Here is a 23,929-nt window from a genome sequence, read left to right as displayed (position 1 = left end):
AAAAAAAAAAAAAAAAAAAAAAAACCCTCATTAACATGGCTGAAGGGAGGACCGATCACACTGTTTGGATTTGTTCATTATGTAGTTCTGTTGTTTTTTTTCTCTTTTATGTTAATCAAATTTTTATGTCAGATCTAATTTAGCCATTCAGTAACATTTGAATGACCTAGTGGTAGTGTTTGACAGAACACAAGACGATGTTGAGAACATATTTACAGTTCTTGACCAGAGTAAAGCATTTTTCTGGTTCTTTCCGTACTACGTGTTGGAGGATCAAACTTAGTGCTGCTCTTCTTTTTTTTTTATTTTACCCTCTCTGCTTTCTGCTTTCAGAATCTTCTTTAAATCTTAAAGAGACAAACTTATGACACTAGTTTGAGTTTTGATTTGTTTAAGCACTCATCTAGTTGTTCAGATCTTTAGAATTAACACCAGTGCTTTTATTTGTGTGTGTGTGTGCGTGTGTGTGTGTGTGTGTGTGTGTGTGTGTTTAACTTTTTTAAGTAATTGGTAGACCTTGATGTAATACATAATGAAATTCTTTCTTGATTACATTAATTACCACGTATTTTTAATACTTAACTCCTGTTATTTTGCATTTTCTTAGTTGGTCTGGTAAACACCAAAAAAGAGTCGTACTTTGCACCAAAGTTAAATTCAAATATAAAGAAAAACTAAATAGTTTATATTAAGATAATTATGAAGCAAAATAAAATAAAAAATATTTCTTCTCACCACGTCTTCAATGTAAACTACAATAAGCTTCGTCTAAATTGTTTTTTAAACGGTAAACTTAAGTGTGTCCACCTCACTGGAAGCTGAAATTTGAACCACCAGACCCATCCGCATGTCGTGCATATCAGCACTTTTTCAGTGCTGCGTCTGCGCTGCAGGTTTTTGATGCTTGCAAACGGCACCTTCCCCTCCTGCATCTCTCTCTCTTCCCCTCTCTCTCTCTCTCTCTCTCTCTCTCTCCTTCTCTCCCTTCTGTCTAATAAATCATCCTGACTGATCCCGCCCCGCAGGCGCAGGGGGTCCTCCTCTTTAAAAAGCTCAATCCGTTTTACCCCCTCTCTCTTTTCATCCCCTCTTGAAGAAGCCGAGTTAACCTCTGAGGCTCCGCGCAGCCAGGGCTCCTCTCAGCTCCAGCCCGCCTCTCATTCATCCAGCCAGTCACTCATTCATTGCTCTTTTTCCCCCTTTTTTGAGTCCTGAAAAGCAAACTCCTCCATCTCCAATCCCGCCCCCCTCTTCTGCTTTTTTCTTGACTTCTTCAGAGGCGGGAAGGAGTCAAGAGGGTGAGCTTTCACTCTCACCTCTGGGTGCACAAACGCTTACACGTTTTCTGCGGACATTTGGAGAGATTAAACACTCCGTGTTTTGGTACACTGTGACCTCCTCCATGGCTAGTATTTATTTGGTTGTTAATTTGAATGTAAAATTGTGCTTTCTTTACCAATTAGATGGATTCTGAAGTAACTTGGTTACACTGGGGTCTCAGAGTAAGGGGAAGGTTATGTAGTCCAGCCACAAGGGACTGGACGACGCAATGGGAAGAAGGGGCTTGGAATAAAAACTATCAATCCCAGAATGCATTGCTTTCAGTTCTTGGTGGAAGAGGGGTTTCAGTGCTTGAATTTGTGACTTAGCGGGTAACTGAGAATGAAACCATTTGGCTATTACTTTCTGATGATGAGGTGTTTATTATGAGACATAAATTACGGCGGACCCCCGTTTAGTTATCAGCTTGAGCTGAATTTTATTTGTGGCTGTCAGAGAAAAGAGGGCTGAAAATAGATCCTTCCCACACTTCCTAAAAAATTGCCAAACAGCTCTCTGATACTGAGATTATATTTTTATCAGCTTTATCAGTTATGGGCTACTTTGTGTCATTCTATCAAAAAAAATGTTTTCCAAAAAATACATTAAACTCTGTGATCTTATCAGGACCCAATATTAAAAAGTTCAATACGTAGTATTATTTTTGATTTCGACAGACGCACAGGCAGTGACAGTTGCCTTTCATGCTGGATGTTCGGTCTTGGTGGTGTATTGTCGCGATGTGTGCGCGCACACACACAGAGACGGTAGGAGGCTGCTGCACTCTGTTGCTGCTGTGCTTCCCTTCCCATTCACAAATCAATGTTTAACCTGCTGGCTGAAAGGCCTTACTGGGGGGAGAGAGGGAGGCACAGAGACTGAGGTGGGCTGTGAAGCAGTCCTGTTGAGAGATGAAGGAGGGAGAGAAAAGACGGAGCAAACAGGGGAATCCTTAAAATAAACCTCCTTTGGTGAAGGCATCTCCTCCCTGCTGCTACGGAGGATGAAGGGGAGAGTTAGGCGACAGCGTGCCAGGCGGTGTCATTGAAATTTATAGTGGGACGGCTGTTTAGGCGAGCCAGCACACAGAGTCAAACGGACAAAGGAGTAAATTGGGAGGAGAGTCCCTGAAAAGGGTCAGTGGACAGACACAAACTCATGATCTATAAATCTACCTGCTGTGGTGATGTTAAAGGATCATTATGAAGGAGAAACTAATTTCACCTCGCAACATAGACGGATTACTGAGCAAGGCATGCTCAGGGCCATGGGAATTCACCAGACATTCTTTTTTTTTTTTCTTAATGAACCATAATAACATCAACAAATACATAAATTGACATAGAAATTGACCAGGAAAATAGACAAAATTACCAAAATATAAAAATAAAATATAAAAACTTCCACATGTTACTAATTGTCAAACAGTTTCTATTAAGTTTCTTGATTCAACCGACCAGCCAGTATCCAAGAATAGATGCGACTGAAATTGAACCAAAAATGTTCAACCAGTTCAGGATTTGACGGGGAGCGGGATTCCCAATCAAAAATAGGCTGATTTGAATAGCCCTTTTTCATCATGTCTGTCTTTTATTAAATTTGTTCAATGTTGGACAACAGACTGAGGTTTGACTTTCACAGACCTCAGATTGATTTTCGTTGTAGAGACACAAAAATCGACTGAGAAACATCAACAGATGGTGTCTAAAACTATGAAATTGCATCATTTTACTCTGTTAAGAGTTCTCTTTTCCAACCCTATATCTTCTCATTGTGACACCCATCAAGTTTAAAACAACTTCCAATGGTTTTTAACACTTCTGTCCATGAAACGTGATAAAAAGAAAGTACTTTCTCCCCAACCATAATCCTTTTTTTTTCTGTCAACAGCTTGGATGCATCATGTCCAGTGTAAATTATATAAGTTGTCTCACATTGAAATTTGCTGGATGCTTGCATTATTTAGTGCAGCAAACATTTAGAACAGATGGGTTAGAGGGATCAGAATACAACAGGCAGTGTTTGGCGATGAAGGTCTTCAGAAATCTGACTTGCACGTCTCCAACATGCTGATCAAGAGTTGGGAAATTGCCTTTCATCATGAGATTTGATAGAGCTAAAATAACATTTTGTCCTGACAGACAGCCACATCCAATAATAAAATAAAATGCCAAATCGAATTTCTAAAGACCAATCCAATTGTTTAAAATTCAGTTTGCAGAGTTTCTATTCATTAAGGTTTTTTTTTAAGCTGATAGACCAAAAGTGGCTTACTTGGAGCTCAGTATTTAGAGTTTTTCCATCATTTAGATGCATTTTCCCCATTGCTTTTGTGTCCACAATGTCATATGTGCATTTCTCATAAATTTGGTTGTAAGTGCTTTTTTTTTCTTTTTTTTTTTGCAAAAGAATTAGCAATAGGTCTCTGAATGCAGCAAATCCCACGAGATCAGCTATAGAAAGAGACAGGATATTACTTAGCTACGTTCAAATACATGCACAAACATTTAATTGACCCTTATGAGTGTTGTTTTTAGCCAATACGTGAAAAGATGACAAAATATAATGCCTAAGAGGAGAAGCATTGTGTGTGCACTCATGAAAGTCAGAATTATCTCAAAAAATTAAAAATACATTTCCTGTTTTAAGACCAAAAGTAAAACTGAAATGGACAACTCCTCGTGGTTTCTCTCCGCTCAGGTGAACACACTCCTTTCACCCTTTTTACTGCTTTTCCACCTCCATTATAAGCACACACTTACATGCCTAACACACACACACACATGCACCCGCTGCTGCACCCCACCCCCGAGCACACCGCTGCCCAAACATCCCCTGAATTCTTTGACAGCGGCTGCGCTGTTTCTTGGCAACGAGGAGATGAGCAGCGTCATACAGGGGGGTAGCAGAGATGGGGAGAGGAGAAGTCCTCAGTTATCTTACCATTACCACGCACAGATCAGGCCACAAAGGTGGTCAAAATATTCGACATTTTGCCTTTCTAAATTTAGTTTTGCAAGGCCGACATGAATGACGTTTTTATTTGCCCAGATTAATCTTGAAGGTAAATTTACTCTTTTCTTTAAATCCATCAAAACATGAAAACTATATTATTCTCTTGAATGTCAAAGGATTCTTTTCAAAGCCTTAGTTTCAATGTGCTGACAAGATTGTGTTGTGTACAGACCAGACTGAATGTACTTGGGTCATTTTGTACTGAAGCAATTCTTTTAAAGTGCTTGAGTCAAACAACAATATTGGCCACCTGGGAATTAAAGAAGAAGAGGAGGAAAAAGAAACACCCAGCCCACTGACACGGCAAGTCAATTTATCTATACTGCTGCCAGCAGCACAGAACTTCCCCTTTAAACTGTCAATTAAAAATACAAACATGACATCTGTGAAGGAATGCAGGTCTGATTTAAACACGACTTGTGGTTCTTTGATTGCAAGCGCACCTGTTACTCAAATTTTCAGAGAAAAATGTGTAGACCTGTTGACGTAATTAGACATAAAATGTTCTCTTACACACCCCTGGTAGGATCCCAGATTTGTCATCCAAAAGATGGGCTATTTTTATTCTTGCATATATTTTTCCACCTTTAATGTGACAAATATACAATAATTGAGAAAAAGCTATTTTGCTATAGGAAAAATAAAAATTACAGGAAAAAAAATTACAATGATTTGGTTGCATCAGATAGTATGATCTCAATTTTTGTGAAGAACCTTTTTTTTAATTTATTAATTTCTTTGGTAAGAGTCTAACAGCAGGCCACTTCCTGACTCAGCAGGATTTGCTCATGCAGGCTTGGGAAACGTCGTGAAATCTCACCGTTCGCAAAATCATCTCTTGTCCAAAACCCCCGTCAGGTGGAACCAAAAATGCATCCTGTTGTTTATTTGGATGCGTTTTTGGACCAACATTGATGCAAACTGATGGCGGTGAACCGAAGCCACTGTAGCCACAGCTGGCACGCACCAGCACAGGGACCACTGAGCCCTTTGGCCACAACCAGCAAGAAAGGCTGGTGAACGAATGAGGGAGAGAGAGTGGGAGCTCAAATCCACTGGTTACAGGGCAAACTCCTACCAACATTCACACAAACACATACAGAAATGTTCAACATGAGGTTCCATCATGTTGAGAGGGCTTTGTTGGTGCCAGTTCAATACCCAGTATGAAGACATGCTGACTGGAATTATGTTCCTTTAAAAATTTATTATTTAGCATTAAAGTATCCTCATTTAGAATGCAAGTTAGCTGTAGCATCTCTCCTTTAGCGCCTATCTGTGATGATTTTCTTTGCTGATTAAAAACAACAACAACAACGACAACAACAACAACAACAACAACGTCCCCCTTCTTCTCAGTGACCATTAGCCAAAACACCAAAACCAAATGTTGATTTAACGGAGTAAGATTTGTCTGTTCTAATGCCGCATCTGAATTATTGCACATTGCCTTGTGACAAGTGTTTAGAAAATAAATATTACAACTACTTTGACATAATGCTGAAAAAATTTATTTGTTAATAATAATAATAATAATAATAATAATAATAATGCTCAGATGGAATTATCCATACATTGTAAAAACGTGGCCATCTTTGGTTACAACACACCCAATGACAGGGAAGGCTGGGAGCATCGGGCTCTCGTAGCTGCTGAGTAAGAGGGTGTGAGCTTCCATTCAGACCGTGATTGGCAGGTATTGACCTGGCCAGCCAAAAGACGTCTCTTTGGGAGCGCTATTGATTATTGCCACTGCAATAAAGGTCCTGAAAGCTTGTGAGAATGTCACAACTCGTCTCTGGACATGAGACACACAGGCCCAACGCGGCGACACAGCGACAGAAGCACTCCTACTACATGACATCCTAACCTACTCATTCTTTCATGTAAGCAAACAGGTTCTTAATTAGAAAAATGAAGACGGAATTGGTGGAGCATTAGCTAACAATAATCACAACGATTTTACTTGAATCGAGGCAGACATTTTAGAGACATCTAAAAAGATTTAAACCCACAATACGGTGGAAGCTGAGCAGTGGCCTTCCTTTTATGCGCATCGTAGAGTGTGATGGGGTTAGGAGCGTGCAACATATCAGAATCCAAGGGGAAGCATGGGGGGAGTCGGTTGGGGCCACCAGCACCAGCATGACTTTGTCATCGAGAAAAAGAAGCAGAACCAATGGTATTGGACTTATGCCAATGTCTGTGGCAGTAGCTAGTGACTGTGATCATGTGTGTAAATCAAGGAGAGCATAAAATGGGGTTCATCCAGTATAAAGAAAGCCTAAGCAAAAAAAAAATAAAAAATTGAATGAATTCTGTATTTACTCCATAAACAATGCTAAGGTTTTCTTCATCCATCCATTCTTTGTCTTCTGCTCAGACGCGGCAGGGAAACCCTGACATCCCTGTGCCCTATCGACTTTGAGAGGTCTTCAAGGCATTCGCATGTCAGGAGGGATATACTTAAAATCTCTCTGGTGACTTTTGGATCAGCCTCAGGATCCCCCTCTGAGTGTGACATTCCTTCAAAGACAGACTTCCAAGAGGGATCCAAACCTGCACCACCTCCGCTACATCATTCACTGCGGAGGAGCCACAACTCCACTCCAAGCTTCCTCTGGATGACAGAGATCTGTGCTTTATCTCTAAGCCTGAGTTTAGCCACTCTAAGAAGGAAGCTCATCTGAGCTGCTGGAAAGATTTGTTTCCAGATAGTTCTTGGCCAAATCCTTACTGTGTGTGTGTGTGTGTGTGTGTGTGTGTGTGTGTGTGTGTGTGTGTGTGTGTGTTCTACAGTGGTTGGGATTCAGCATTCCTTTCCTTGGCCATGTCTTTGAGCACTAAGTCCCTTTTACTTTGAATGATTGCAGGGAGGATGAAGTTTTATGTCAAAACTACAGAATAATGAGTTCCTAGTGATGTTTGATTTTCCTCTAATCTTTTTGTACAAGATTGTAGAAATGTAAAATAGTCAAAAGAAAATGCAGCTGGAGAAGCTGAAAAACCCAAGCATTGTTCTTTTTGACACGGTTCAGGCTAGCTTTTGCAAACCAGCCAATCCAAGAGTGACATTTATTTTCCTTGGCACAGTTTGGCTGTATCCACTGGAACAGAAATAAGGACTTTGACTAATCAAAATAGATTCTCGATTGCCTCAGAGCTCAACTTCTCGAAATGAAAGAAATTCAGATGACGTGACATCTGTAAAAAAAATAAATAAATAAAATGTTGTAAAAATGATAATATTGTCAAAATACACTTACTGCAAGCACAGTATTATCTCTTCAGCCCATTATTGGTCTTCCCTGAATTTTTCCACCTAGAACAACCCTCAATGGAGGAACCCAGGAGGTCTACTGATTTAATGCCCGGACCACTTTTAGTGGCTCCTTTCGATGTGACAGAGTGTTGGCTTTATTTTTTAAATTTCCCTTGGTTGATGAACCAGTACACAATGTGAGTTTTACGTTTACACTCAGCTCTTTCTTCACTGTGCCCAGCTGCAGCAGCAGCAGCAGCACCAAGCATTCTGCAAACGAGTCCCCAGTCTGTCTATCTCCTGCTCCATTCTATCATCAGACATGGAAAAAACACATACTTTTGTTCTTGATTTTGCTCTTCTTCAATACATTACCAGAATAAGTTGTCGGCTTTTAAGCAAAAGGACTCAATTGAAGAGAAATACCAAACACAGTCCAGGAAAACACTGAAAAACTGCAAGGAAGTCAACTTTCTTTTGATCAAACACATTTTAAAAGATTACAATACATAATTTGCTTCTTGGAAACAGAAGAAATGAAAGCTTTGCTTTTACGGATGCAGGGCTATTAAAGGTTAATTTCACAATATGTTTTTAAATTGTAAAAAAAAAAAACTGATTTAAGTGAAACTCCTCTACATAGTGGAATTTGTGCCCTTTTCCCCCCATCACTGATTCTCTTTTGCAATCTGCTCAAGACAATGAAGGTTTTCTTTTTGTCCTTCCCTGCCTATTCTTGCCTCTCTGTCCCTCGTTCACACACTCCCTCACACAAATGCCGTCTCCACCCTTGACCTCACAGTGAAAAGTTAGCGCACCCGAGGTTGAGCTCTCCCAGATCAGCTGCAGCCTCAAACGCTGGGAAAATCGCGCTGGACGCACACACTTGGGCTCCGTGTCAGTGCGTGCGTGGTTGTGTGTGAGCGTGGCAACACTTGGGGTGTCAATAGGGGAGATTTGACCCTCTACCCTTGTGACCTGTCCAAACAAACGAGCGCCTTTAACCCAAGTCTACCATTGTCATTGCCGACTGCCTTCGTTTATTCACAGAACACTGGAAAAAAAAACAACCTTAAAATTCATTATGGACCACTTTGCTTATTATTGTCCAACAACCCTTTTTCTTCTCCTCTGGTCTTTATTCTCCACTCTTTCCATCATTTATGTTCCCAACCCTTTCCTTTCTAAAAGCTTCCCCTGTGTCCACTTAGACTTATGATCCTAAATGTTCACTTTTGTACAGACTGAGCAAAAGCACTATAACACTTTACCACACCTTGAGTGTTCCTCTTATCGCTGAATAAAGCCGTGCTAAAGTTTTAGTCAGTGTCTTACAAGACAGCAACTAAATGAGTTTCATTCAAGCTATTTGGAAAATGGAAAATTAAAACAGATAGAAAAAAAACTAAACACAGTTTGCAGACTTCTACAAAATGCACTGGTTGAATACTCTGGACTACTTGACATACATTGCCATTTTCCTGGTGTTTATTATCTTTAGTTTAAATCATTTTCAACATTTGGTCACAATTCCTCAGTAGGAATGCCTATCTCCTCTTACAGTTCCTGAAAGCAGAGACAGAGGGAGACTTCCCTCCTGCAGAACCAGCTCCCAGTTTCAAACCCTGCCCACCTTTAAGAACAGACTTAAAACTTTCCTTTCTGATAAAGATAAGTTATTGTGGCTTATGTTGTCGTGACCTGTCTCTGTTGTTGGGTTGGGTTGTTGCCAGATTTTTCCTACTACTCTCAAGGTTTGCATTATGACCAATTGCTGTCATTAACTCTGTCTATTTTAATTTTCCAGAAAGTAGTCCTGTCTTGGAGAGTGTTTTTCCATCTTGGATTGCACTTTTTTTGTAGTATGGATTGAACTGGATCTGTATAGCAGCTCTAACTGCAAGCACAATTGGATTTAACTGAACTGTTTGACATGGGCACATTTATATTGTAAAAAGCGTTGAGATTATAGTTGTTCACCACATCAGAATTTACAGACCTATCATAAACGACACCCTGACATATTCAACACTTGTCTTTGACTTTTCTGACGCACCTGTGATTTAATGTGCTATGACCATGAACTCTCCATGTTTAATTAAATAAAACTTCCTACAAACTCTGTGTTTTACATCTCTATTTGGAATAAACCTAAATCTAAACAAAAATAACTATAATTTACACAATGGCTGAGTTGGTCATGTCAAAACCTAAAGTGTCTACGACTTTAACCTCATAATTACACCTTTAACACAAAGGGCCACGCGGCCTTTGTGGCGCGCACTCAACTTTTTTGCATACAATTGCTGTTTTTGCTTTGGGGAGAGCTGGACGTAAGTGTTTAAAACATATTTGTCATGGTTATTGTAAAACTTGGTTATGCTATTGTAGGTTTATGGCTGACTTTAGGTGCTTTTTACAGAAATAATTAACCACGCGAATGTAAAGAAGTAGAACAAAATGATATCAGAAAGCAATAAGCTGAAGAAACAAGCCCTCACTTTGACGTGTTACGTCACTAGGTGCTTCTTTTGGATCAAAGCCGCCCCCTGCTGGTGATTTTGTTAAATTGTTTCCAAAATCGGTTGCACGTCAATCCGTTTTAATTATTAGGAAACACATGGGTTATTCGGGCTACTTTAGTTAACAACTACACTGCAGTTTGTTGCAAAAATAAAAATAAAATGAAATAAAAGAAAAACACTATATTAACTGATGAAAAGGAAAAGATTTGTATTTATTTATAAGTCGAAATAGTTAAATTACAGAAAATTGAGAGCAAATATCTCTTAATATCTGTATAAAGACGTTTTTTTTTCGGGAGTAAGAAATTAGTCTTGGCCAAATCGCGATGCCTTTACTGCATTGCTAGATTTTTCCTTACAGCGGAAGTTGCGAGTCCTCTCCCAGTCTGAGCTTGCATGACTTCACCCAGCAATGGGGAGAAGTAGGTGGTTGATCATTTGGGAAAGCCCTCTTTTTCTTGGACTGCTGACGCGTACAAGAGTCTACGTGCTGCCTCAGAAGCGGAGCGGCACTTTCCTCTCCACCACATTCCACCATGTTACTTCATGTTTTAGTCGTAGCAGCCCTGACTTCCTGGGCTGAGTGTTACTTTATTGAAGAAAAGTTCCCGGAGGAGTCCGGGATGCAGCCTCCCACCGTGGTGATCGCGATCATAGCCAGGAACGCAGCGCATTCCCTGCCGTACTACCTCGGAGCTCTGGAGAGACTCAACTACCCCAAAGACCGCATCTCTGTGTGGTGGGTGTCCTGCATGCTCTGCCCCCCGACTCTTTAGTCAGGGATCAGCTTCTTATACGCCTTCAAAATGTCAAAGCCATTTCGATGAGCTGAGGAAAGGAGCCAGTCCTGTTCCCCCTCTGAGCCTTTCTCCCAGCGCAGGGCTGCATTCAGTTCCTGCTGTTTGGAGACAGTTTTAAATGCTCTGCTCTGATTTGTTTCGGCAGGCTAAAATAATAATTGACCATGACTCAGTTGCTGTTCTTAAAAAAAAAAAAATCTAAACCCACCATCAGTAACTAAACTTGGGTGTGGTTTACTGGCAGAAAGCTGAATTTCTGTAAGTAAAGTGTTTTTTGCAGGAGTTTTGTCACGCTACACCAACAGATATTAATGGATTTTATTAGGACTTTATGTACAGACCAACACAAAGTAGTGCGTGATTCTGAAATGGAAGAACTAGAAAGCATGTTTTTCAAAATGTCTTACAGCAAGAAAAAACAAAAACATTTAGAAAGTGTTGCATGCATTTGTACTCAGCCCACTTTACTCTGACACTCTTAAATAAACAACTCCACCAAGCACTTCATGAGCCTCTAGGGTAGAATGAGAAGAAAGATCACATGCAAAAGTGTGGTGGAAAACTTAACATTGCATATAACCTTGAATGCACATTTTTCACAATAAAATAGGTGGCAGCATCATGCTGTGTCAAGGTTTTTCTTCAGTAAGAACACGGAAGCTTGTCAGATTTGATGGGATTATGCTAAAGTCACAATCCTGGAAGAACACTTTTTAAGAGGCTGCAAAGGACTTAAAACTTTCACCTTCCAGCAGGACAACAACCCTAAACACACGGTCTCCGCAACAATTGGATAGTTTAGGACAGAAGCATACAGTATACAAATGTAAAACATTGTTCCATTTGTTTTATTCAAAGAAGAAACAGTTTTCTTTCCAGCTCCTGCTAAAATTATATGAAATATTGATAATTACAGTTATAATATCTATATAGCTAACATTTTTATATTTATCTTGACTTTTATGGACATGAGTTAAAAATACACCATGTTTAGTTTTAGTTTTCATGTTCATATTTTGCATAATGTAGATAGCCTTCAAATAAAACACTGACATGCCAAGGATATTAGCTCTGCATTTTTAAATTTCACAAATATTTTGAAGCCAACATTTTGAAAGCAAGGTAAAAACTGTTTATAAATAAAACAACCAGACAGGAGAATAATTTTTCTGGCAATAAAAACAAAGCGTGAGAAATTCTAATTTATAGGAAAGTGTCACACAAATGTTATATCGCAGCAGAGAAGCTCTCCAAATTAAATCAATTAGGCGAATCATTTATAATGGTGGGTTTTTGCTATAAATTCATTTCCCTCATTAAGGGACACTGCTGAAAAAAGAGCCTCGATATTAATGGTTCCGACCCGCTCCTTCGCCCAGAGGTGGTGGAGTGGAGTAAATTATTTTTATAGCTTATAACAGATGTGACTGCGGATCTGATCTTCATACATTCTTAAAGCCCTGTCCACATCCCGCTCTGATTTCTCCCTGCTCCTCTCAGGGCCGCGACAGATCACAACTCGGACAACACCACAGCCATTCTGAGAGAGTGGCTCACTGTCATGCAGAGATTTTACCATTATGTCGAGTGGAGACCAATGGACCAGCCGACGTAAGTCCACATTTACCGTTATGTTAAGCTTCCTGCAGGGCTGCGTTGGTCCACGACAGCCACAGATCACAGTGTTAGTGTGAGTATATAAAAGAACAGGAGAGGGCATTTCTGACCAGATGTTGTTTGCATCTCAAAACTGCCTCTTAAGTTTTCACTCTCACTGAGATTGAATTATATGTCAGGTCTGTAATCTGAAATAATAATAAAAACAAATTCTTTTTGCATGTTTCTACTCTGCTGTTATGTAGATAACTCTATAATAAGGAGCAGCAACCTTTAATGCAGTAATTTAGCTTCCAAGAAACCAAATGTTCTTCCGTTTTTTTGTTTTGTTTCGGCTCCAGGAAAGTTTCACTCAAGCTTGTTAAAGATATTTAAAAAAAAAAAAAAGTTCTTTGATCTATCTGCTTTTTCTAATCATTTTCAGCCCAGTTCTTGAAACAAATATCATCTAAATGACATAATAATATCTGTTCAGAATCACTTTAAAGAAATATCTAGAAAGTCTGATTATTTGGAGGCAAACTGTGTGGAAATGAGTGACGACAAGACTTGCGTTCAGTTACTCGTTCTGACTGAGACGATCTGGTCGTAAAACTGGCCTGGAGGATGACTTACTCAGGGATAAAAATCAATGATTTTTTTTCATTCTCAACACAAAACATAAGGCAAAGTTCCTCCTGTGGTTTTCACCCTCTTGAAAATCCATTCACACGCCAGCTTGCAGTTCAGAAGTTTACATACACTCATCCTGAATATGGATGTCATGGTAATTTCTTTAGCCAATTTAAAAAAAAATGGAAAAAAGATCAATTTGCGTTGTTTTTCAACAGGTGAAAATGATCTTGCTAACAAAATTTTTGTTGTTTTTATTGTCTTGGCATCCGTTCTTGGATAACGAAAAACAAATGTGCGTTCACGAAGAAGCGAAGGGGATTTTGTGAAACAGCATGTAAATAATGAAACGTCTGTTCTATACGGCGCCTGTGTGTTGAGCTCAGTCGCTTAGGATTCACAGTGTTCAGCAGGGTGAGGACTGGGTATGTTACTTCTACTAACGTGTTCATTTTCTAATATTTAAGGATTAATTTGCCATCCAGGGGTGAGATAATTAATAGCCAAATCAAGCAGAAATAAGGCCATACCAAATCTGTTACCACGTGTTTCTTGCATCATGAAGTGAGTGAAACATGGATAATTGCTGCAATATTTGTATCAGAGTTCTTTGTCAGCCTACGTTATTATTGAGGCGCACCAGCACCACCAGTGCCTGAGTTTTCCTAAAATGTTCTTAGGTTCGAAAGCCTCACATTGACTCCCATAAACATACTCCTTCTCATTGTGACCATAAAAGTCCATTTTGGCTCATGTTATCATCAAACTTTTCTCCAGAAGACGCATGGCTTGTGTGGACACCTTCAAGTGGAATTTGTGCTTTTGGAGGCTTTTTTCATAGTCAGCACCTATAGTTATGGTTATAAACTTTGTTTCACTTTGGATGGTGACACTGGTGTTCCAGCATCTTCCAGTTCATAATTACCTCAAGAGTTGGGTTGTTCCTGAACATCCTGACCAATTTTCCTTCGTCTCAAGGTGACAATTTGGGTCTGATGGTTAAAATGTCAGACACACTTGAAAGTTCCAACCGGATAAGGATCTTCAAAACACTCCACGAGTGGTTTTGGGAGGAAGGTTAAAATTAAACTTTGGAGTGAGCCTGAATGAAATGTTTTTGAAAGTTTATGGAATATGCTTAAGAACCTGGCAGTGACTGAACGCAATCTGATCTTAAACAAATGACAACAATTCTGCTTCAGTGGTCAAATATCCACCCTGAATGATGCTAGGAGATTGTTAATGGTTTAGAAAATAAAAACAAAACAAAAAAACTTCTGCTCAAACTGAAACTGTCTAATAGATATATAGCCAGATATAATTTGTACCGTGTAGAGAAAATTCTCAATGTAATCTATGCACCTAATTCTTAAAAATTAGTCATTTTTTTTCCACAAAAGCTATCATATGAGACTCAATTTCTTATGTTATTCAGACCCTTTTTGACTCTGAATATGAGGAAAATGTGACCTTCAGTTTTACTTCATTTTTTTTTTCCAATTTAGAAATTGTAATAGAAAGTGAGTTGTTAAAGGTCAATGTTTCATTTTACTTCTTGTAAGATTGGATTTGTATTGGAAATGCATGTAGCTATCAGGATCACTCAGTTTAACTCAGTTATAGACCGGAAGGGCTCTCTGAGAGCACATCGTCCTCTGAGACCCACTTTTTTTTAATTTTTTTATTTTGTTTTAAGAAGGAGGAACCAATTTTTGCTATAAAATGTAATCGTTTCCAGCTTGTGGATCGCTATGCTAACAGTTCCATAAAATTCCAAAACAGAAATATGTCCAGGGATGACATCTGTCTCTTTTCTAGGTCATATGCAGGGGAGTTTGGTCCAAAGCACTGGCCCAACAGCAGATATGAGTATGTGATGAAACTGAAGCAGGCAGCTCTCAACTTTGCCAGAAAACGCTGGGCTGACTACATATTGGTATTTTATTTAATCATATCCCTTTACAATATTGACATCTCTTGATTCGCTTTGCTGCGTTTATGTTTCTTTGCGGCTGATTCTTCACGCATTTAGAGTTAATTTAATTTGCCGCTGTCTTTGTTTTCTGTGGTTCTTATTGGTCAGTATGCTGACACAGACAACATCCTCACCAACCCAGAAACCCTCAACCTGATGATCGCAGAGAACAAGTCAGTCATCGCTCCCATGTTAGACTCCCCGGGAGCGTACTCCAACTTTTGGTGCGGTATCACGCCGCAGGTGAGGAAACGCTGAGAAAAAAATGAAGACGTCTCTCTCACAGTGGGTGCATAACCTGAAAACAGTCATGTTTGATGCTCATTTTCAGTGTAGTTATTTGTTTCTCTTAGGGTTATTATCGACGAACGGCGGAATACTTCCCGACACGTTACCGCCACAGACACGGCTGCTACCCCGTGCCGATGGTCCACAGCACCCTGTTGCTGGATCTGAGGAAGGAAGGCATGAAGAAACTGGCTTTCTACCCTCCTCATGAAGACTACTCATGGCCCTATGATGACATCATTGTATTTGCCTTTTCTTGTCGTGCTGCAGGTTTGTCACCTCAGAACAGATGAAATGTTTGTCCTGGCTTCTTATGAGGACAGAGTTATATTCTGTAAGTGGTGAAAGCAGAAACCGCTCCAGATGCTTAGAAGTTCAATTAAAGAACTACAGCTTTTTGCCACCAAGTTTCAAAAGATAAATTTAGTTAGAGATGTTTCCCCATGAGGTAAACTTTCCAGAAGACGCTGCTGTTTCTGTTTAAATGTTCCAAAGAAAAGGAAGCAGCCAAAGAAATGAAGCGGCAAAACGAATATTTCATGCTTATGTGGGGATCCGATGTTTCCATGACAAAAGATGAAATGATCGGATGAAGACTGGGCTGTTATTCTGGGCTATTTCTATAAAATGCAGCAACATTTCTGCACCTCGGTGCTGTGGTTGAAACAAATTCCCCAACAAACACCTCAGGAGGAAATCAGGGCTTAGGGGAAAAGACAGTTCTTTTCAAACAAGCTCAAATTGCTAAACACTTTCCCCACATATAATGTAAATACTCTTCCACAGAAGATGAAAGATTATAAGCCATTAAAAAAAAACAAACAAACAAAAAAAAAACTTTCTGAGTGTTCATTTTTGCTTGTGTAGAGGTCCAGATGTACGTGTGCAACAAGGAGCGCTACGGCTACCTAAATGTTCCCGGCAAACCTCATTTCACGCTGGAGGACGATCGTCTCAACTTTGTCCACGTCCAGCTGGAGTCACTGAGTAAGAAACCGAGCATCAGACTGTTATCTGACAAGTGCTTTACATCACCGAAACCTTTGTCTTATCAGACACATTTGCATGATTCCTGTTGTTTCTCTTGCATTTCCTCTTCAAACTCAAATCTGGTCTCTGTTTGGAAGTTGATGGGCCTGCCATGTATCCTTCTCGATACGTTCACATGTTCCCGAAACAGAGAGACCTGGTGGGGTTTGATGAGGTGAGATTTTTATGGTTTGAGGGTTTTTTTTATTTTTATTTTTATTTTTTCTGTTCAGAGCAAAATATTTGTAAACCTAATTTATTTGTGGCTTTTACTGCCAAAAGAAGAAAAAAAATAATAATGATGCTATGATAAGAGCATGAAGGAAAGTGAATTCTAACCTAATTTAATCTTGCAGTTCCTGAGAAGATGTCTAAAGATGCACAAAGTTTGAAAGCTTTTAGTTATTCCACAGCGCGTGCGTTAGCTTTGGTCTGTCTGCAGATCTATCTGATTAACCTGCGACGCCGGCCTGACCGCAGAGACAGGATGCTGTACTCCCTGAACGAGCTGGAGGTTGACGTCAAAGTGGTAGATGCTATAGACGGAAAGTAAGCACTCCCTCAAAGTCTCCAGACAGATATTCATCAATGCAGTTCCTTAAGTGTCTTTATCATCAAGTAAAAAAAAAAAATATCCCAAAGGCAAAAAGTAAGAATTAGAGAATGTCAGCATTTGAATGGCTGGTAGTAAAACCATCCAGTTGCGGATTTTGGTGCTGCATTAATAGAAAATGTGACAAAGTTTGATAAATATGGATTTTTTGTTTGTTTGTTTGTTTGTTTGTTTTAAAGCAAATATATATTTGTTTCTCACTGCTTGTTCCTGCAGTGCACTGAACAGCAGCGACATTAAGTTCCTGGGTGTCGACTTGCTGCCGGGTTACTATGACCCGTTCTCTGGACGCACGCTGACCAAAGGAGAGGTGGGCTGCTTCCTCAGCCACTATTACATCTGGAAGGAGGTGAGAGAACTGAGCCACACGAAGATCTGGTGTGGTCATTCCCAACCTGGAGGAGCGCTAGAAAGTTTTCAGGGGAACCCACGAGTTGGGGATCATGGCGGCCCACGAATATTTGAAATTTGCAGATACTTGAGAGCCCTTCAAAACACCTAAACCTGCCTATTCTAATAGTTCATGCAACAAATATACATTAATATGCATCAATACACGCAGGGAAAACTGTGTGGACAGTCTTCCTTTGTGCTCTTGGGGGTTCTGTCAATCATCTCCAAGGAAGATGAATGGTGCTCCACGATTGGCTGCTTTGCAAGTGCCAGTCAATAGTATGTCAGGTAGCATTGCACTGAGGTATTTCACCTTCCAAAGCTGTATTTTATTTTATTTTTTTCAATTTTTGGTGTGTGAACTACATTTTTACATCAATAAAAAATGGATAAAGCAAGCAAAAATGCAAAAAACATAGTTTGATTAAATTAATATTTAATCAAACTATGATTGTGGTTTGTTATTTTGAGATGCAAATCACATTACCTTTCTTTTTGACGTTACAGCAGATCTCTACCTATTCACTGTTCAATTTCCGTGGATTTTTCTGTGGCATGACTCCAAATTATTTGTGGAAATTTTTACCTATTTACAGATATTTTCATAATGATATATATATATTTTTTTTTTTTTTCTTTTTCTGTAGGTTGTGGACATGCAAATGGATAAAGCCCTGATCTTTGAGGATGACGTTCGCTTCGAGGCAAACTTCAAGCGACGAGTGCTCAGGCTAATGGAAGAGGTGGAGCAGGTGGAGCTGGACTGGGACTTAATGTGAGAGAAAAAAAATTCCCCATGTCCCCTGGAGGGCTCCGTAGGGATGGGAGGAGTTAATGTAACACAACAAATTCAGCTGTCTAAATGTGGTAAACAGTGGGAAAAGGGGATAAAATAATTCTTCATAGATAGCTATCTGACCATTCAAAGTCAGCTGAATGTTCTCAGTGTAAATTCCTTCTCGTGCGTCTTACTGCTGCTGGATTTCTTTGTCTCATGCAACCCCAAACCAGCTTGTTTCAATTTAAATCATACCAAGTGTGTTGGGCAAAACGTCAGACATGGAATCAAAGCTCTCTGTAAGCATCTGTTAGCGGGAGGAGGAACCATTACTAACTCTTTTGTGCATATTATGTTGGTTAGACATGTGTAAAACATATGCAAGTAAAAAAAAAAGACACTAAATCAAATGCATTTTAGAAAACACATTTTGACATTTTTTTTTTCAGTCTTTCTAAATTCGTTCCCTTTCCTTTTCCACAGATATCTAGGCAGGAAGCAAGTGAATCCTGGGAAGGAGGCGGCGGTGGAGAACGTTCGGAACCTGGTGGTGGCCGACTATTCATACTGGACTCTGTCCTACGCCATCTCTCAGCAGGGAGCCCAGAAACTGCTCAATGCTGAGCCGCTCTCTAAGATGCTCCCTGTCGATGAATTCCTCCCCATCATGTATGACAAACATCCCAAGTAAGTATTTAACATTGTTTTATTTCTAGATGTGCTCTTAGGAGAAACTACTTTTAATACAGCAGTTCTACAGAAACGTGAAAAACAATTCATAGCTTTTCAACATGCTTGATTGGGATTTCATGTGACAGACCAACAGAAAGGAGCACATAATTGGTGTGTGAAGGGAACATTCTGCATGGTTGCTTTACAAATAAAAAGTGTGGTGTTGATTTGTGTGACCGAATACTTATCTTCATAAAATATCATACCATATCTGTTCCTGATGCTTTTTATTCACTAATGTTCTCCAACAAGCCTGAGACCTTTGCAGAGCATCAATATATGAACTAAGTTTAAACTGAAAACTTATAAACTAATTTTCCAAAGGCACTAGATTTGATTTAGCAGTATCAGAGGAAAGAAGGCCACACTTTTTAGACTTTTATTTACAGAAGAAATGACTCCAAGTATGAATTTCCCCTCATTTCATAATTATGTTTTACAATTTGTTGGTTTATCACATAAAATCCAGATAAAACGAATTGATGTTTGTGCTTGGAATGTGGTAAAATGTGAAAATGAAAAAGGAAATGTGCACACATTCATCGCCTTCAATACATTCCAGTGTTGTATATTCTTTCTCTACCCAAGTCTTAAAAATCTAAAAACGGGTCTCATAATTGCCCAACACATTCTTTAATTTACATGCCTGAGTTTCATACTTAGCTTTGTTTGGTGTGGGAACTTCCAGATTAAAGAGCCGGAGTAAAGACTGTGGTTATCCGTCAGTGGGCTTTAGCTTAGAAATAATTGCAGTAATGTTTCACTTTAGACTTAGTGGACATTTTTCTTTTAATGATGTACATGTTTGTAGGCTGCAGCCCAATCTTGATCTTATTTTTACATTAGCATGTTAGCTTTTCTTATTGCTAGCATTGCAAACCTCACACCTTCACTGAAAAAAACCCCTGTATCATCAGACTGCAGAAATAACATGTTTCATGCTGCAGAATGTGTAAACCAGATGGCAGTATGGAGTGCATGCATGCACTTCCATACTGTGTGGAAAGCTGGCACCCAGCCAGCCCACTTTCTCTGTTCTCCGTCTCTAACCTCTGAGAGGCTCATTTGATATGCTTGACTGCCCCGCTAAGATTACACAGCGTCTGCACCCCACGTTTGGTCCTTCTGTCCGACCTTCATACTCAGTGTAACTAAACGACACTGAAAATCAGAGTGAATCACAGCATCTCTTTTTTTATTATTATTTAGTTTTGATTAATATGAGAGAAAATATTTGTGGTAAAAAGAAAAATAAATAAACAGCTGAAATCACAAAAAAACCCCAAAAACTTTTTAAATATCTGTACTTCCTTTTCTATTTACAGTGAGGACTACAAGTCCCATTTCCTCAACAGAAACCTGCAAGCCTTCAGCACACGCCCCCTTCTGGTACAGCCATGTCACTACGCCGGCGATCCTGAGTGGGTGAGTGACACAGAGACCTCCACGCTGTGGGACGATGACTCAGTAAGGACTGATTGGAGGGGCTCCCATAAAACACTGAAGGGGGCTGCACCACCGCCTGAGATGCTGTCGGCTTCCTACAGGGACGAACTTTAGTGCCGGGACGGTGGGAGGTCAGAAAGACGGACGCTTAGGGGACAAAATGATGTCAGACTTCATTTCAGTCGCTTTGATGAGGCAGACATGCTCATTGTCCCAAGAGCTGGACTTTTTCCATTTTTATTGTTGTAGAGGGTGTGTGGTACTCCATGGAGGATCTTTGGGGTTATTTATTGACTCACTCTGTAGCAGCATGCTTTAAATGTTATGCAGAAACTTGCACAACAAATTTCCTCAATCAATTCAGAGTTTTTAAAGTTTTTATTGTTACTTCTTCTTTGGTGGGTGTAAAAGAAATTGTGTGTTTGATGTATGCCTGTTGGTGACTGTATATCTCAGAGCGCTTGACCACAAGTCTGTCCAGAAGTCAGAGGATTTTTTCCAGGTACTTTTTTAATTCCAGTGGAACTGTTGACAGACAGAACTGCACCTACTGCCAAGCTCTACATGGTAAAAGTTTCCTCAGCGGTAACAGTGTCAAAGCTTCGACATGTGAAGGTTCAGAACTCTCATGAGTGATTCAAGACTGTATTCATCAGATATTGTGCTTATACTCACACATACTGAATGCTACAGATAGTTTTTAGTAAGTATTTCTTAAAAAGGTAAAGTATTGGATAGATTTGGCTCCCTGTTGTTTTATTTACAGAGCTGAATGGGCAAATTAAACTAAACAAATCATGGATTACCGTATTTTTTTAATATTTACAAAAAAAGGAAAATGTTATATTCTTAAAAATTGTTCAATTTTAACGTGATCAGGAGGTATAGCGGTTGTTATTTTATATTAAATAAAACATCAGAATAATTTAAGGCACTCAAGATTTTCTAAATTTTTTTTATTTTTTTTTTAATTTACAGGAAACACAGATGTCTGCTGAGGTTAGAAGTGTTTATTTTTTACGTTAAAAGGCCTTGATATGGGTTTAGGGAACTACATAAAACATTTACATTAGCAGTTATGAGCCATTTGAATTACATAAATGAGGTTTGACTAAACTTCTACATTTATTTTCATAAACATGTGTAGTGACCTATTTTCTGTTTCAATTATTTCTGCTAATGCATGTGTTTTAATTTATTGAGTCATCGATGATGTGTCTTACTGATGAATCAAGACTTATTCTTCTGGCTGTTTTTTTTTATTTTTTATTTGTTTTCATGTTTTAATGTGGGGTGTATGGAACATTTGTCATTTTAAAGTGACAAACCAGTCAAATAAAAATAATAATAAAAGAAGACTTCAACAATAATGTAGTTGATGAAGTTTTCATTCGGCTTCCCATGCTGTACAGGCTCGGATTTACCACAAGAGGGCGTCATTTCTCAAGTATCAGATAGTCCAAGCAGTGGTTGGAGTTTATGAGAAAGTACCGGGTTTGTAACTTTGTAACTTGGTTTGTTCTTGAATTATTGCGACTACAGTCTGTCTGAGGCTTTTTTTTTTTTTTTTTAAAGAATTTTTTTTTTTTTTAAAGAAATGTCTGATTTTGAAAAGAGTATTTTGTCAAACAGGTCATAAAGTTTAAGATAATGTCTGCTGAGGTTATAGTGATGATTTTATGAGGCTAAAAACTTCGCTGCTCCGGTTGACTACCAAACTACTAGAAATGTCTGCAGTTTCCAGAACTACTTGTGTGTACATGCACTGTGGTAGAACAAGTGTTAATAGGTATGTCTCACTTTAAATAATTTCAAAGGGTCCACTAAAATAAAATTCACAACAGACAACAGCAACAACTCAAGTTATCCAGACATACAAAGAAAACAAAGCGAATTAGTCTTGGACACAGGTACAGAAGTGTATTAAAAACATTGTGAAAAAGCCTTTTTTGGTAGTGAAAGCTTCAGAATGTCTCCTGTGTGGAGAAACCAGTGACACGCATTGCTCAGCTGGAATTTTGACCCGTTCTTCTTCAACAAGCTGTTTTCAAACGCCAAAGATTGTGAGTCCTTTGTATGGAGATATTTAGTCGTTGCCATGGATGTTTGCTTAGGTGGAAGTCAGGTGACTGACTTGGTCATTTCTAGCAGTGTTAAGTAAAACATGTATTTAAATTACTGATTTTTGAAGTGTCATCATGTTAACATGAAAATCAACTAATCTATTTTACTTAAAAGGGGAAAAAACTCTATTTTCTTACATTTAAATCAGGGTGATAGTCCTAAAGAGTTAATAGAGTCTTACAAAGCACATGATCTGATCAGATCTCTACACACGTTAAGCTCTCTGGTTCTCGTGACTTGATTTATCTGAAATCAGAATGAAAGAAGCCAAACTGAAGCGTGGTTCACAGTGTACAAATTTTACTCCTGGACTTGTTTACGTGGCCAAAAGTACACAAGCTTATCGAGCTGTGACTTGTGTTTAAAAAGAAACATACATATTAGTCATGAGGAACTCAAAGATTGCTGAAGCTGCCTTCCTTTCTTAGATTTGGATTTAAAGCAGATCTCACACATCTATCGAGAAAATAAGGTTACAGGCAGCAGTAGCTTCTACACTCAGCTTCTGTCCTGTTCAAAGCTGCACAAACTAGACAGAACCTCCCGTCATAGGAGGGAATCTAAACTCCGCAACTATTGGCTGCTGGTTAGGAGGCGTGGACTCAGAGGGCCAAAACAGGCAGACCGCAGCAACAGGGAATAAGGTTTCATAATGTGGACATACTAAAGTAACCGGCATTTCTTGTCTTCCTAACTTATTTTCATATGTTCACACGCATGTAGAGACATGTAGAATTTGTTTTAAGTGCTTGATAGAAAAAAACGCATCAGTCAAGTTGTTTCAGCCCCAGCATACACACACACTGCTTCATCTGTTTTACATGGCTGGAAACATAGTTTTACTAACTAACCTCGGGTTCTTCTTATTTTGAATCAAGGAGATTGGATTTCTGTGATTAAGACCATAAACTCAGAAGGAAAGCCCGTATTTGTTATCACTTAATCATTTGGGTTTGAACACTAACAGTGAATGTTTGTGCTTTAATGTTAGAAATGGACAGAAAATGAGTGAAGTAATACAGAAATGTGTATCTACAGAGGTTTTCCATTTCAAAACAGGGATTGTAGATAATAACTTTGTGTCTGTATGTGTAATGGGGTTTACTGTAGTCTACTTCATTAAGTCTTTGTGCCTGAAGGAATTTGATAAGCAGCTGCTCACCCCACATCTAACTAAAACACATATATAGAAATTAAACAGGATGGAAAGCAAGAAGACATTTTGTGTTTTAAACATTTGTACAGTCTATGTGGCCTTTATCTAAAGTTTAAGAGGACATCTAGGTTTTCAGAGATGTACCATTCTCTAATTTGATGATAGACTGAAAAGTGCTTGTGTAAGACGTTCACGTCTTTGAATGTTGGTTCACAAAATAAACCTGCTAAAAAACTTCACCACA

At 39.1% G+C, this 23,929-nt stretch overlaps 1 protein-coding gene across 1 annotated transcript; it reads left to right on the top strand.

The window, feature by feature from the left end:
- The first annotated feature begins 10,402 nt into the window (after positions 1 to 10,402).
- On the top strand, positions 10,403 to 21,422 carry cercam (cerebral endothelial cell adhesion molecule). Its single transcript, XM_007566451.2, has 12 exons — positions 10,403 to 10,861; positions 12,423 to 12,533; positions 14,970 to 15,087; positions 15,235 to 15,369; positions 15,480 to 15,684; positions 16,282 to 16,401; positions 16,542 to 16,618; positions 16,886 to 16,992; positions 17,273 to 17,405; positions 18,097 to 18,224; positions 18,711 to 18,914; positions 20,285 to 21,422. Exons 1-12 carry the CDS (start codon positions 10,659 to 10,661, stop codon positions 20,517 to 20,519), a joined length of 1,776 nt encoding a protein of 591 aa, XP_007566513.1. The 5' UTR covers positions 10,403 to 10,658; the 3' UTR covers positions 20,520 to 21,422.
- The last annotated feature ends 2,507 nt before the right edge of the window (positions 21,423 to 23,929 follow it).

The sequence above is a fragment of the Poecilia formosa genome, unplaced genomic scaffold, assembly GCF_000485575.1.
Source record: "Poecilia formosa unplaced genomic scaffold, Poecilia_formosa-5.1.2 Scaffold6, whole genome shotgun sequence".
Lineage (NCBI taxonomy): Eukaryota > Metazoa > Chordata > Actinopteri > Cyprinodontiformes > Poeciliidae > Poecilia > Poecilia formosa.
Note: the sequence above shows the minus strand (reverse complement) of the source record. Positions and strands in the feature narration are given on the sequence as shown.

Coding starts and splice junctions, on each gene's coding strand:
- cercam (XM_007566451.2), top strand. CDS start 10,659: ATGTTACTTCATGTTTTAGTCGTAGCAGCCCTGACTTCCTGGGCTGAG. Junction 15,370..15,479: donor GGTGCGGTATCACGCCGCAG/GTGAGGAAACGC, acceptor TGTTTCTCTTAG/GGTTATTATCGACGAACGGC. Junction 16,402..16,541: donor CGTCCAGCTGGAGTCACTGA/GTAAGAAACCGA, acceptor TCTGTTTGGAAG/TTGATGGGCCTGCCATGTAT.